At 54.6% G+C, this 14,446-nt stretch overlaps 1 protein-coding gene across 1 annotated transcript; it reads left to right on the forward strand.

Moving 5' to 3' along the window:
• Positions 1–786: 786 nt before the first annotated feature.
• NT5DC4 (5'-nucleotidase domain containing 4) lies at positions 787–10,409 on the forward strand. The gene is given in 18 exon segments (XM_074354476.1): positions 787–1,739; positions 1,828–2,122; positions 2,327–2,418; positions 2,528–2,585; positions 2,930–2,958; positions 2,961–3,022; positions 3,168–3,221; positions 3,472–3,555; positions 3,882–3,914; positions 4,711–4,818; positions 5,063–5,129; positions 5,243–5,413; positions 6,079–6,130; positions 6,517–6,577; positions 7,652–7,828; positions 9,185–9,262; positions 9,770–9,850; positions 10,356–10,409. Coding segments are annotated over 18 exon segments (1,776 nt in total). The 5' UTR covers positions 787–1,519.
• Positions 10,410–14,446: the final 4,037 nt, after the last annotated feature.

The raw sequence follows: 14,446 nt of genomic DNA on the forward strand, positions 1-14,446 counted from the left end.
CCCTTCTAGTTTCTGAAGCTTGATTCTCCTCTGACATCCTCAATAAAGGCTACCAAATATAGTCCATCTGTCTGTCCATCCAATTGTCCATCCATCCCTCCATCCATCTATGCACTCATCCATCCATCCACTCATCCATCCATCCACTCATCCATCCATCCTTCCCTCCATCCATCCAATGAGGTAACGCATCTACTGCAGCCGCCATACATTTGCCTCTCCATCCTAACATTTGCTCACCTGGCATTACCAAGGAAGGAACTATTTCAGGGAAATCTTTTTTTTTCCCCCAGCTAATTTTTATCCCTTCAAAAGTGCCTAGCTTCATTTAGTTTGGCCATTTTAGAGAGAAAATTTCCTAAAATGTATCGTAAACTTGTCTTCCTTTTTAAGAGAGGCCAGGCCACATCATATACATCTTTCTGGCTGACCCAGGTCAAAAGTCTGAATGGAAGTCACCGTGCTTTGTTGTAAAATCAGCAATCGTGTACCCGTGGGGCCTACTTACAGCTCTACACGAAAAAGGTCCCAATTGCTCCGGTTTTTGAGACTCATTTTTGTGCTTCTTTTCCTGACTCTGAGATTCCAGTCATCTGCCACTTTTTATAGTTCCTGGCACACCTCTAGCAATTGCTTCTTTAAATAGCCTCGGGCCGGGAGGACCGATAACCGCGTGCGTTAGAATTGTGCGTAAAGCAAGAGTCCTAAGTTCATTATTTCTTTATTAAATGCTCTTTTATTTTTAAAGCACATTAAGTCTCCTGCCTTTGTAACCCCTATGTTTGCTTCACTCTGGTGTCTCTCCTGCATTCTAGGTGGCTGAAGTCCTTGGATGCTTGAGCCCTGGAGACAGAATAATATAGATGAATTCTTCTTCCTAGATCATTACTGCTTTCTCTTTTGAGGAAGGGAAGGGACACCAGAGGCTGTCCAGGCTGACTCCTCCCTCAGAGGAGGAGGAGATGTGGGCCCAGGGTGGGGCCGGCTGGGTCAGTGCTGTCTGAAGTGTTTGAGGGAGAGGGGAGCTGCTGGGCCCCACTGATAGTGTGCAGGTGGCCAGGGAAGGGACCACTGCCTCCTCAGTCTTGGTGGCAATGGCCAGTGTGGATGGGGACTAGCCAATGGGGCCCCGAGGGGAGCCCCAGGGCCTGGAGGAGCACTGGCACCAGCAGTGAGATGGGCACTGGGGATGGAGGTTGGGGGGATCTCGATAAAAACCTCTACAACACAGGAGACCCAAGAGTGACTTTCAAATACACAGCTATGATGACACTCAATACACAGGCAATCACTCGCACTCACAAGGGGACATCTTTCTGTAGGTGGGCAGTGACCCGTCAGATGGAAACCTGACAGCATACCCTCAGCAGGGAGGTAGGGTCTCTCCCCGTTACACACGCTGACTTGGTGACATGTGCTGCCCATTTCTGGCAAACACATCATCTCTGAACTTGGACGCGGTGACCCTGTTCAGGAAACTGACACCCCCTCCTACAGCCGCCCGTCCTCGCTCACAGGGATGCCCCTAGCACACTCCCACGGTGAGACGGAGCCCTGCGCACACTCATACACACGCTCACACACATGTGCTCAGACACACTCAGATCCAGCGAGGCCCTGGGTCTTGGGGTTTGGGGGACTGATTCCAACGACCTCCCCCTCCAGGATTTTTGTCAACCGCAGCCTGGCGCTGGGGAAGATTCGCTGCTTCGGCTTCGACATGGACTACACTCTGGCAGGTACAGAGGGAAGGAGGGAGCGCAGGGAATTGGGGGCTGGGGGAGCAGGAGGTGGGCACCAAAGGGCCTGAGTCTGCTGGGTCCGCAGCCTACAAGTCCCCGGCCTATGAGATGCTGGCCTTTGAGTTGCTGCTGGAGCGCCTGGTGAGCATCGGGTACCCGCACGAGATCCTACGCTACACCTACGACCCCGCCTTCCGCACCAGGTGCAGGAGCTCGCAGGGTGGGAGGCTGTGCCTGGTCGCCGGCCCTGGCACCCCATCCACAGCCTCTGTGTCCTCTCCCAGGGGGCTGGTGTTTGACTCGCTCTACGGGAACCTGCTGAAGGTGGATGCCCACGGGAACGTGCTGCTGGGCGCCCACGGCTTCTCCTTCCTCTCGGAGTAAGGGACAGGGTGGGGGGCAAGGATGCTGGGGGAAAGACGGGAGAGGGGGTGACCCGGGCACACAGCAGGGGCTCGGCTGCCAGGGGGATAAAGAGGGAGAGAAGGGATGAGTGGAGGTGGGAAGGAATGGCAGGGCCTGGCCCGGACTCTGGGAGGCGCTGCGGAGGGAGCATCGCCGCACTCCGCCCACCCCCTCCCCAGGGCGGAGATGTGGAGCTTCTACCCCAGCAAGTTCATTCAGAGGGATGACCTGAAGCGGTTCCACGTCCTCAACACGCTCTTCAACCTGCCTGGTGAGGCCCGGATGGGGGTGGGGGAGGAGGTGGTCTGGGGCCCCGCTCTGGCCTTGGGGGCTGCTGCCTGGATCCTTGAGCCAGTGACTGACGAGCCTCCCCACCCCAGAAACCTACTTGTACGCCTGCCTGGTGGACTTCTTCTCTGGCTGCTCCAGATACACCAAGTGAGTTCTGTGCTCTGGCCAGCCCTGGGTGACCAGCTGGACTGGCTGCCCAGGGGCCACGCCCTGAAGTGGGGACCCCGCCAAGGCGGGGAGGGTCCTCTTGAGGGGTTTGAGGGGCTCCAGGAGCCCCACAGGAAGGCCTTCACTGTGGGGCCCCCAACCCTGTAATTGATGCCCCCGGGGGTGACCCTCAGCACAGGGTGACACCCCTCCCAGGAGGGCTGGGACATGAGCCCAGTGTCAGGCTCGGTGTGGCTGGAGGGGTCCATCTGGCAGGGCTTCAGGGTTGGTGGTCGCCTCAGGCCCCTTTTCAGCCTCCCCTGTCCCTTCTTGGCCTGACCCAGCTGTGACACTGGCTATCAGCATGGGAACCTCTTATGTCCTTTCAAAGCCCCTTCCAGGATGTGACAGATGCCATGGATAATGTCCACCACTCGGTGAGTGGCCCAGGCCCCAGGCCACCTCCCAGGCCTCCAGCCCCCATAGGGTTTCGCTCCTCTTCATTGAGGACGGTGGTCTGGTCCCCCCACCTTGCATGCAAGCCCATGAGCAGGTGTGCAGGAGCTCTGCTCCCTCCTGCAGGGCTGTCTCAAGGAGAAGACCTTGGAGGACTTGGAGAAATACGTGGAGAGGGATGTGAGTGGCCACAGACCAGGGTCATGACCAAGCCTGTCCCTTTGCCCCCTCCTCCCCAGGGCAGTGGGGCTGCTCCCCCTTCCCTGGCCTCCTCTCTCAAGATCTGGACAGAGTTCTGCACCCTGGCTTTGCTCCCGGCCTTTTTGCCTGGCCTGGAGCCCCCAGCCCAGGGCGCTGAGACCTGAGCAGAGGATCCCGGGGCAGCTAGGGGAGGCCCCACCCCTGGAAGCCGCTCCTCTCTCTGCCCTAGGTGCGAATCCCTGTCCTGCTGGGCAAGATGAAGGAGGTTGGAAAGGTGTTCCTGGCCACCAACAGCAGCTACAACTACACAGATGTGAGTGTGTGTATGGAGGCATGCGGCCTCAGCCTCTGAACCAGAGAGCTGCTTCCTTCTTGGCCTGGGGGGGAAACTAAGGCACTGCAGGAAACACTGAGAGGGTGGGAAGGAACCCGGACCCCACTACCCGCACTGCCTGGATCCATTTCTTGGCCTTTTAAGGTCTCGGTGGAACGAGTAATTTCCCTGCCATCTTGCTCCTGTGGTCCCCCTAGTGTGTCCTGTGGTCCCCCCAGTGTGTCCTGTCTGGTGAGGGCAGTGGCAGGTGGTGGCCCCTGGCCCAACCCAGCTGGGTGTCCTGACTCCTGCCCTGTCTCCACCAGGCCATCATGACCTACCTGTTTGGCATTGGTGAGGTGAGTGCCAGGGGCCTGGCTGGGGAAGGCTGTGTCAAGGGCAGGGAAGGTTGGGCCAGACCACCTGGCTGATGGCCTCTCCCATGTCAGCCCTCCCCCAGAGGAAGAGCCGAGTGTGTGAGGGGTCATTTCAGCTGGGTGGGCCCGCTGCAACTTCTCCAGTGGGTGAGAGACTGGTGACCTCTGCCAGGCTTTGGGAGGAGCCTGGAGGGGTGGAGAAAGCCACTTATGGCCTTGGAGGAAGCAATGAATTCAGAAGTTGGGGAGGGGCTGGATGGAGTGGAAGTGAATGAGGAAGGGGTGAGAGGATGTTGTGGCTTGCCCAGGGGAGGGGACAGTGACACATCCTGTGATGACCCAGTAGGCAAGTGGGTGAGCAGGGCGCTTCCTCCGGGACTGTGCTGTCATCCCGTGTCCCTGGCTCTCTGTGTTCTGAGGTGCTCTGGAGGCTGACACAGCCCACATCACATCCAACACTGGCCTCCACTAATACCTTTGGAGTACTTCCTCCTGCCAGCGTGGCTGGGGATGCTGGGTGGCTAGACTCCCTGGTTCCTGAGCCTGGACTGTCTCATCTGGCTGAGAGGCAGGACCAGGCACGTGGACGGGCTCACGATGGGAGGGCTGGAGCTGGCCGGCTTTCCCCGGACCAGGGCGTGGCTGAGCCCGGGCAGGCGCCCTGGCGGGTGTGGTGGGTCAGGGGCAGGAGACCTGGCTGAGGACCCGTGAGCCTTGGCGGGTCAGATTTTCCAGGCTGAGCCATGTCTGCACATGCTCCCCCACGCCTGCCCCACAGGCCGAGGCCCCAGCCAGACCCTGGAGGTCCTACTTTGACCTGATCGTGGTGGACACGCAGAAGCCCCACTTCTTTGCGGAGGGAACAGTGCTGAGACAGGTCAACACGGTAATGCACGGGCTGAGTCCCCACCACCTGGACCCGTGGACTGTGCTGTGGGGAGGGCGCCCGCCTCTCAGGCCTGACCTACCCTTGGCTGCTGCTGCTCAGCTGTCTGTCTGTCCCTGGAGGCAGGGACCCAGGGGATCCTTTCAGGGCCCTCTGCCGCCTCCTTCCTCCCACACCCCATGGTTACCCCTGCCAATCCCAGCCCTCAGCCCTCTCTGACCAGGGTGCCCCTCTGCCCCTCCAGGACTCGGGCAAGCTCCGCGTGGGCACCTACACGGGGCCCCACCAGCACTGTGCCGTCTACTCGGGAGGTATTGGCTCCTACCCCGCCCCCGTCCCTCCACCGGCACCTTCCTCACCTGGGAGCCCATGTCCCCAGCCTGGGAAGGGCCATGAGCCGGCCTGTTCTCCCCTGGTGGCGCAGGCTCTTCGGACATGGTGTGCGAACTGCTCGGGGTTCGGGGAAAGGATATCCTATATATCGGGGACCACATCTTTGGGGACATTCTCAAGTCTAAGAAGCGGCAGGGCTGGCGGACTTGCCTGGTGGTTCCTGAGCTGTCCAGGGAGCTGGGCATCTGGGCTAGAGAGAAAGGTGAGCCATGGGGGGCCGGCAGGGGGCGCTGGACTGCGGTGCTCTGTTGTCATCTTCCCCTCTCTCCAGTGGGGGGGTCAGTTGTGACCATGATATTCATCCATTCTGTGGTTTATGAGAGCGGATCTCTTTTATACACGAGGACGCAGAGGCCCAGAGAAGTTAAGCAGCTTGCCCAAAGTCACACAGCCAGAGAGGCTAAAGCTGAGACGCCAGTCCCATCTCCTGACTCCAGAGTCCTGTGGTCAGAGGTTACTTTTTTCACCTGACCCTCACCCTCCTCACCCACCCTGAGGAAGTTCAGCGAGAGGAAGGGACACTCCCCCTGTCTGAGAATGACTTGTATCCTTGGGGTCAGGAGTTGTGGTGAGCCCAAACAATGCAGGCTTCTTCTAAGAGCTGGGTTTGAGTCATTGCCATGTGACATTGGGTGGGTCACCTGACTCCCTGGCTGGCTCCTCACCTGTCCCACTGGTCCTGTGTGGTCCCTGCTTTACTCTGGGTGGAGTCTCACTCCATGTAAGGAAAGGGTCCAGGATGTTATGCACACAGCTGAGGGGGCCTAGACCCCCAATGACCTCTCCACCCTCGCCTCTCCTAGCTGAGCTGGGCCTGGGAAAAGGTGGGCAGGCTCTTACGTCCGCTGTCCCCTGTCCACTTTTCAGACCAGATGGAGGAGTTGAAGAGACTGGACATTCACCTGGCAGACCTGTACCAGTGAGAGCCCTGGTGGCGACCCCTGACCAGGGAGGGGAGTGGGGTAGAAGGTGGAAGTCCGTGTCTGGGCCTGGCAGTGGGGTCCTGGTCAGGGGAGTCAGGAAATTGCTATCTGTTTCAGGCTGGGCTTCCCTGGTAAACTGGACTCTGAGACACCTCTGACCCCCTGGGGACACTCACACTGTGACCTCTAGGCCCTTCCTCCTAACCCACAGCATGGACCCAGGATGCTCACCCTCTCACACACGTGCACACACCCAGCCTGGCGCCCGCGGCGGGTGCCTGTAGGGGACCCCCTGACCCCCATGCCCTCTCGAGAGGTTGTGCCTGGAGCCTAGGGGCCTAGCTCCCCTCCTCCTGCGTCACATGGCCTTTTTTTGCACCAGGCACACAGATGGGAGCAGTTATGGACTGCAACTCATCAACTCCACCAAGAGGGAGATTCAGGTAAAAGTGGGATGCCAACTGAGGTGGGGATGGGCCCGGTGGGGTGGAGGGAGGGGGACGGGCCTCGGGGCTGCCTGCCACGATCTGCTCTGTCTCGAGTCCCCGGAGCCCAGTTATGATTCCCCCAACCTCCCAGGAGCGCCTCCAACCCTTGTCCGCCAGCGTCCTCTGCTGGCCTGTGATCTGAATGACACTCAGCTCAGCTCGTGAAGGGCTGAGCTCAGCCTGCGGGGTGATTTGTGGGGCTTGGCTCCTGTTCCTCACTCTCCACTCTCAACCTTGAGAAGTGTCTGCTACCCTGGTTGAGTCCTCATGTGACCGACTGGACGGCTAGCGTCTGGGGTCAGCCAGATAAGGGGCCGGAGAAGATGGGATTTAGGGCTTGGGAGCTGGTGGATCTCAGGAAAGAAGAAACGTCCCCTTGTGGTGTGACTGAGCAGCCACCAAAGCTAGGAGAGACCACGTCCAGGGGACTCAGGCCACTTGACACTCCCGGGCCCAGTGGGGACCAGTAAGGAAGGAACTTTGCTGAGCCTCTTGAGGGTGGAAAGCCCTTTTGTGCCTTTTGATCCTTCCACAGCCCTGCGAGGTGGGTTGGGCAGGGATCAGCGCCTTTATTTTACAGATGAGGAAACTGAGGCACAGAGAGGGGCGCTTGGTCACCCTGGGAGTAACGTATGGGCCAGTTTTCTAGACTCTAAAAGCAGGGCCTGTGATGAGGTGGGGGCCTCCTGAAGGGGCAGGAGCGGGGCTGGACAGCCCTCCGTGGGGGCATCAGAAGGTGAATTATAACGGCTGAGAGTTTCGTGCAGGGTGGTCGCTCTCCGCGGCCAGGCAGGAACCTAGGAGAGCAGGGAGTGGGGTCTCCAGTGGAGGGCCGCCCCACCCCCAAAGCCCCGGGCTGGCCGAGACACACGGCAGCCTCTTCCCTGGGGTGGGCAAGGGCCTCAGTGTCCTCTGGTGACAGACCTGGGAGGGCAGAGCTGGGCCTGGCCCCGCAGGTGGGCTCGCCCGTGGGAGACGCAGGTCCGGGGGGGGGTGGGATCTCAACTCAGCGAGCCGCCCCTCCGCCAGCGAGTCACCCGGGCGCTGGACCTGTGCTACAGCGCGATGGGCAGCCTGTTCCGCTGCGGCTTCCGCCAGACGCTCTTCTCCAGCCAGCTGATGCGCTACGCCGACCTCTACATGGCCATCTGCCTCAACTTCCCGCGCCACCCGCTCAGCTCGCTGTACCGCGCGGCCCCGGAGCTGGTGGGTCCCTGCACCAACCTCCCGGGCATCCCTGACCCTCCGCCCCAGCAGGACCCGCCGGTCCCCAGCCCTGCCGAGAGCTTTCCAGGTCGCCGGACCCACTCTCCCACCTCCAGACACAATTGGGTCAAAGCCTTGCTGATAACTGCACCTGAAAAAGTGCTCGGGAGGGGTTACGGTTGTTCAGATAGGATGTCTCTGCCAGGAAATTTTTCCTCCTGCCCAACTGTAACTTCTGCTTTCAGCTGAGATTCCGTTATCTCTATTTCCCTAGTAAATACGATACTGGTTTCAAGGAGGGCGGCTATGGTCCCCCTACCCTCAGTAAACATACGGTGACTGCGGAGGAAGTGGACCAAACAGCGGACGATACAGTAAACGCTCCAGATGGTTTTCCTCTGGAAGACCTGGAGATGCTTCTTGATTAAATAAGAGTAGGGAAGCAGAGGTGGTGATGACACAATGGGGTCCACGTGGCCATGGGACTGACCAGGGCAGAGCTCCCCTGAGCACGCACGTCAGTTCTCCCAACGAGAGCATCATTATTTCTGTCTTAGATGTACCACCTGAAGTCAACGACCTGGACTTTTTGAAACTAGTTCCCTGGGGCTTCCTGCCTCCTGCTTTTCTCACCACTCTCAGCTGCCTTACTGATGTTTGAAGAGGGAGGGAACCATTTTTCTGAGTGTCTGCTATGTTTCCTACACTGGGCTGGGTGTTTTTTTTTTTTTAATTGATTCTGATGAATGGTTAATATAAACCAGCAAAGTAGGTTTTCTTCTCCTCATTTTATCACGGTGAATTGGAAGTGCAGAGGACCTAAGTAACTTGCTGCCACACTGCTGGTAGACTGCCTGCAGGGTCAGGATTGAAGCCAGGGGACGCACTCGGTCCCCTGCACCACACTGCCACACGCTGGGGAAAGCAGAGGTCTCACTGTGCAGCCTCATTTCATCTCTGGGGTTTTAGATGAGCAGGGCTGGAGAATTTCTGATGCAAACCTGGGGATCTGAGGCATAGTTATCATGCTGTTAGACATCGTTGCTAAAGTAGAGACCAGACAGGTGGAAAAAAAGCCTCCGGAGAGCCAAGGGGAAACAGTTAAAGAAACGTGAACTTTATGCTGTTGGGCTGCCTGGGATTTTTGAGGAAGTGAAGTCCATCTGCCAGAACCTTCCTTCTCCTGCTGACCCTCCTGGGCTCCCTCTTCTGCAGTTTTTCTGGGCAGAAAGCTGGCAGCTGTGGGCAGAGCACTGACTGGAGGGGGACGGGGAGGTGTCTTTGCATAACTGAGGACCCCGGAAGGCTTCTCCATGGATGGAGCTACTCCATCTCCTGCTGCATTGGTCCCTACAGATGCCCCATGAATCAGCTGTGGTGCAAGAAAGGACCGGTCTGGATCCTGCCTCCTGCCTTCTTTTCTGCAGCCAGAGGGTGAGTGGTTGGGAGGTGGGAGGAGCCACCTGGCTGTGGCGAGGAGCTCGGTGACTTGGGGGCTACCATGGGCTAGAGCAGGGGTCCCAACGGAGCAGTATCAACCCGAGAGAGCGTTTTGGAGATTTGTGGGAGATATTTCATCAAGTGAAATCATTCCTGAGTATTTACGTAGAAATACATATTTTATCATACATTGCTTTTCATTTCTCTTATGTGAGTATTATATTCATTTTTTTGAAATTATAGAGATAATAATGATGCTATCTGTGAATTTCAATTCAGGATAGTAAAGAGGAAATTAAAGTATTTATTTTTAAAATGAGGCATTGGGTTGGAGAGGACTGAGGGCCACTGGCCCCAAGCCCAGACTCACAGGTTCTGCTCCTCGGGGCTGAGCTGACTGTATTGGTGCTCTGTGTGTCTCTGGACCACTTCTGGCTGATCCGTCCCCATCCTGGGAGAGGTTGCAGAACACATACTCTCCCCAGCCAGCTTCCTCTCTAGGCAGCTTTCGTGAACACAGTGAATAGGGGCTCCTGCTTCGACCCCTCTGTTGCTGTGTGTGCTGCCTTCCTGCCTTTTGAGGTGAGACTCCAGCTTGCATGAGGGGCAGACTCGGCTCCCAGCCTAGTTCTGCAGCCCCGAGCCCTGCAGGAGGGTTCCTGCTGCTGCCCTGGTGTTCCTGGGTCTCGATTTTCAAAATGCCCTTCTCATGTGGCCTTTAGCTGGGTAGCTCCAGGCTCAGTGTGAGTTCTTCCAACTGGTGTTTGCCAAGCACCTCCCACATGCCCCGTAAGGTGGAAACTGAATTGTAAGCTACTTCATTCCTGCCTAGAAGCTCAAAATCCAAGGACATTAATAACCTTTAATCAGTGGTTTGCAACTGTTTTTCCCTCCCAGTCCACCAGAGGGCTGGACACACTCCCATCAGTAACTGTGGTTTCTCTGGGGATGTGTTGGTCTCTCTACCCTATCATCTCCATCCCAGCCCAGACTAGGCATTTTGACACATTTTCTATCCCTGGTTAGGAGTCACTGTGTGAACTTGGGAAGAAAGTTTCCATAACCAACTTTCTTTGTCTTTTATAAGGCTGACGGGAAGGAGACAGAGGAGGACCAGGAGGGCTGCATGGAGGCTGACTGAATCCTGCACTGGGGCTGGCATCACAGATCATCTTCTATCTGAGACATTTTTCAGATAACAAGGAAAATATGGGAGAGAGAAAAAGCAACCTTATTGAAATCTCCTAAATGTAACAGATTTTAGAGCCCAAGAACCTCTCTTTTAGGGAGGAGGAAGGAGTATTTATTGCTCTGATGCCAGAAGGCACCACCCCCCATGGCTGCTGGGCCATTTGGAAATGGGTGTAACAAGTGGAATTGTTTTACCCAGGTCCCTGGAGAGCATCATTTCATATCCAATTTTATTTCTATCCATTTCTTTTGGAAAGTAGTATTTCTGTGCACTTTGGATTCTGTTACTAAAACAATACCTGAATGGCTATAGACGACCTCCTTAACTAACTGTTCTTTCTAGGTCACTGTGAAGGACAGTCAAGGAGATAGCCCAGATGTCTTTGAACTTGATGTACACATGAAATAAAAACTGTGAAAAATCATACTCATTATTTAAAAACTGGATTCTTCATTTCAGTAGGAGCTGTTCCGTGGTTAAGCCCCGGGCTTTTTTCATTGTTCTGCCATCACTGGTTTGAGTTCACTTTTCGTCTGTTAGTGGTACCATCTGTCATTATATGAAGGTTTAGAGGGGACATATCTTCATGTTTGAAATGACCGAACTCTTGAAGGAATTGGTCTGTGACACAGTGCACTCGTTTTATTTCCTGTGGATAAACAAGGGGAAAACTTGGAATATCTGAAGATAAATAAGGGACACTAGCTCGTGTGCTCAGAGTTCGCAGTCATTTTCTTACATCTCCTGTGCATTTCAGAAGTTTCTAGACCTTTCGTTCTTCTTCCTGGGTTGCCTTTTGGACCCCAGAGTTTGCAGGGGCAGGTTTTCCAGGCAAGGACCCGGTATCCCTGGCCTTGTGTTTTTAATCACGAGATTCTTATTCGAGGGCTAGAGGATACTATTTTATCAGGAAAATTGCTCAGACCCCTTGCAGGGACCACGCTTTTCTGGAAAGATGCTGGAATATGGCACAGTAGCTAATACTGCAAAGATCAACCCTTAGAATTCCCTCCTAGGGTAGAGAGAATGCAGGAGGGGCCCTGGGGAATAAACAGCCTGGCAGAAGACCCCTAAGGGGTCTGAGGTGAGAGTGAGGGAGAGGGAGGGGAGGAGGTGGGGAGAGACCCGGCAAAAGGAAGGGAGGAGGTGGCCAAAGGGCCCTTCCCATGATTTTCCTTCTGCCTGAAGCATCTCCTGCTTCTGCTGAGATCTCAGGAGGCCTCTCCACCTCCTTGACTGGTCCCTCCCCCAGGGACCTCTCTCTCAGGATTATCACCCTTTGACATCTGTGACTCTTTAACACGTGTCTCCACTGGACTTGTGGCCCCATGGGGACAGGTCCTTTGGGTCATCATTGTATCTCTGGCTTTGAGTGCCCTGTATGAGTGGACCATGGAACCTGGTTTATTATTACTCTGGGTCGGCTTGTAGAATTGCAGGGGAAAAGGTGGGTCAGAAGATGTAAGACAGGAGGAACTGGGGAAAGGCTATATATAAAGCTTTGGATTAGAATGTTCCTAACTCTTAGGAACTCATCCGGGGCAGGGTTGGGTGGGAGACACTTCTAACTGAGGGCTGTTCATTTGATGCAGTTTTTTAAACCTTGTGTCACCTCCATCATATTATCTATACCTTAGAGACGGACTACGTTACTTCTAAGACTGTGGCAGACACTGATAGCTATACTCCATTTCTGGAAGAATTTTAGTTGGTCATGTGGCCACCCAAAAGGAATTTTCCAGCCTTCTTTAAGATGAGTGACCAAGTTTTGGCCACTCCATCCTAAGCAGAAATAATGGATCCAACTTCCAGGCTGTGGCCTTAAAAGGAGGTGTGCCTTCTGCCTCCTCTCTCCCCTCTCCCACTGGCTGGAACATGAAACTGGTTGGGAGCCATCCTTGGCCACACGGAGGAGGCTGCACCCTGGGGATGGCAGAGCCACAAAACAGACGTGGTCTGGGCCGGGCTGTTATGGGATTGCTGAAGGCAGAGAGACGCGTTTCCATATGGGGCTGGTCACAGTGGCTAAACTGGTATCTCAATTCCGGCACCCAGTCCCTAACAGGCAGAAACGAAGAGAACAGGAAGCATCGTCCCTGGGGCAGTGACCTGGGGGTAAAGATGTGATCACGTCACCTCATTTGTAGGAAAAACAGCAGGACTTGGGCTATCACAGTGCTTCCTGCTTGGTAAATCGGGGACAGTTCAAGAATTGTTCTCAGATTTGCTCTTTCCTCATCACTATCCTAGCTCTCATTTCCATACTTTAGAGACAGGAATTTAAAAGCTCTGGACTTGGAGCCAGACAGCTCTGAGTTTGAAAGTTCAGCCCTGTCAGTCACTGTCTCGCTGTCTCACGCCGGACGGCTACCGTGAGGCCGCGGGGGGATAACACGCGTGGAAGGTGGCCAGAGCGAGCACAAAACAGGCGTTTCCCTAGCAACGGACAGAAACCTAAATGAAACCGGCTTAAAAAGGGAATTTACTGCCTCATATCATTGAAGAGTACAGGGCTTGACGGACACCAGGCTTTTGCCAGGGGGTCAAATGATGTCACTGGACGTAACCTCGCCCTCTCCAGCTCTCACTTATTCCGTGTTGGGAACCATTCTCTGGAAAGTTTTTTCTACGTAGCAATAAGAAGGCTTGCAGATTTCCATCTTATCTTTTCAGCAACTCTACCAGGAAGAGAGTCTCTTTCCAACAAAAGTTGGAGAAACGAGTCTCACTGGTTTTGACTGAGACAAAACCCCATGGTCCAATCAGTGCTGCTGCCGGGAGAGCCTGGGCTCCGGTTGGCCAGGCCTGGGCCACGTGCTCACTCTGTGGGTGGAGCCCATTCCTCTTAAACCGCAGAAAGAGGTGGTCCTGTGGAAATTAGGGCGCTCTTATTATAAGGACTCCATGCCAGGGAGGTGCAACCGATGGCTTTGAGAGCATGAGTCCTGGGACCGAGGAAACAGTGATAAATGTGAACTGTCACGCCTTGGCTTTGTCTTCTGGTTCACGGTCATCCTGCACAGGGATGCCAGCACATAACCAGCCTGTTTATCTTCCTTTAAAACTGCTTTGCACTCACCTCTTCTAAGAAGCTGTCCCTAAACATTAGACTTAGTTTCTGCCAAGGCCTATGTTTCCAGCACAATTCCTGATGCCTCTTCCTCCCGCGTGATTAAGGGCCTGCCTTCTTTCCTTCCCTCTCTCCCTCCTTCCTGCTCCATTTCTAGGAACAGCTATTTACTAAACAAGAGGGTTACTGAGAATCTACAAAGAGCTCCAGAATTAGGGTGCAGTTTTCTGCAGTTGCTGTAAATTTCCACATCCTTTTATATCCTGAAGAGGCTATTTAGTATAATCAAGCTGTTTTAAAACCTCCAACTTGTTACTTTGAAAACTATACATTATTAGACGCCAATATTCAACCTACATTGTTAGTATCCAGGGAGGTCATGTGAGACATCTTGCAAGGAACTGACACTCCAGACAATGAAGTTGCACTTTTGAGAACTGAGCTGTAATATCGAGACAATGGTTCTGAGGACAGATGTGTAAAATCATCAAGAGACAGCTGATTCCCAGGGCTGGGTCAAGAGATGGGCATCAGTCAGCAAGGATGAACCATCTGAAGCCAAAGAAAGGGAACTGCACAAAGGATGGCAGTGCCGTCCAATCAAGAGGACCTGGTCAACGGATGGGAGATGGGGTGCCTGAGGTCTGAGACAGGACGTTCCTAACATGGAGGGACCTGCTTCAGACTCTTTTAGAAAGTCTGGTGATTTTGAATATTTGATTTCTTTAAGTCCCATTTTCAGATTCTGTGATTTCTAAGCCACCCCCTGGGCATTATTTGGCTCACAGATAAAGTGAGTCTGTCTAAAGGGAAGGAAAGGGCTGGCTGTGTGGATTCCTGCATTTTGGCTGTGGTGACAGTCCTTTTCTCACTGAAAGTTAGTCTATTAGCAGTATAGTTTTATATGTTTTATGAA

This window comes from Camelus bactrianus, chromosome 28 (assembly GCF_048773025.1).
Source record: "Camelus bactrianus isolate YW-2024 breed Bactrian camel chromosome 28, ASM4877302v1, whole genome shotgun sequence".
Lineage (NCBI taxonomy): Eukaryota > Metazoa > Chordata > Mammalia > Artiodactyla > Camelidae > Camelus > Camelus bactrianus.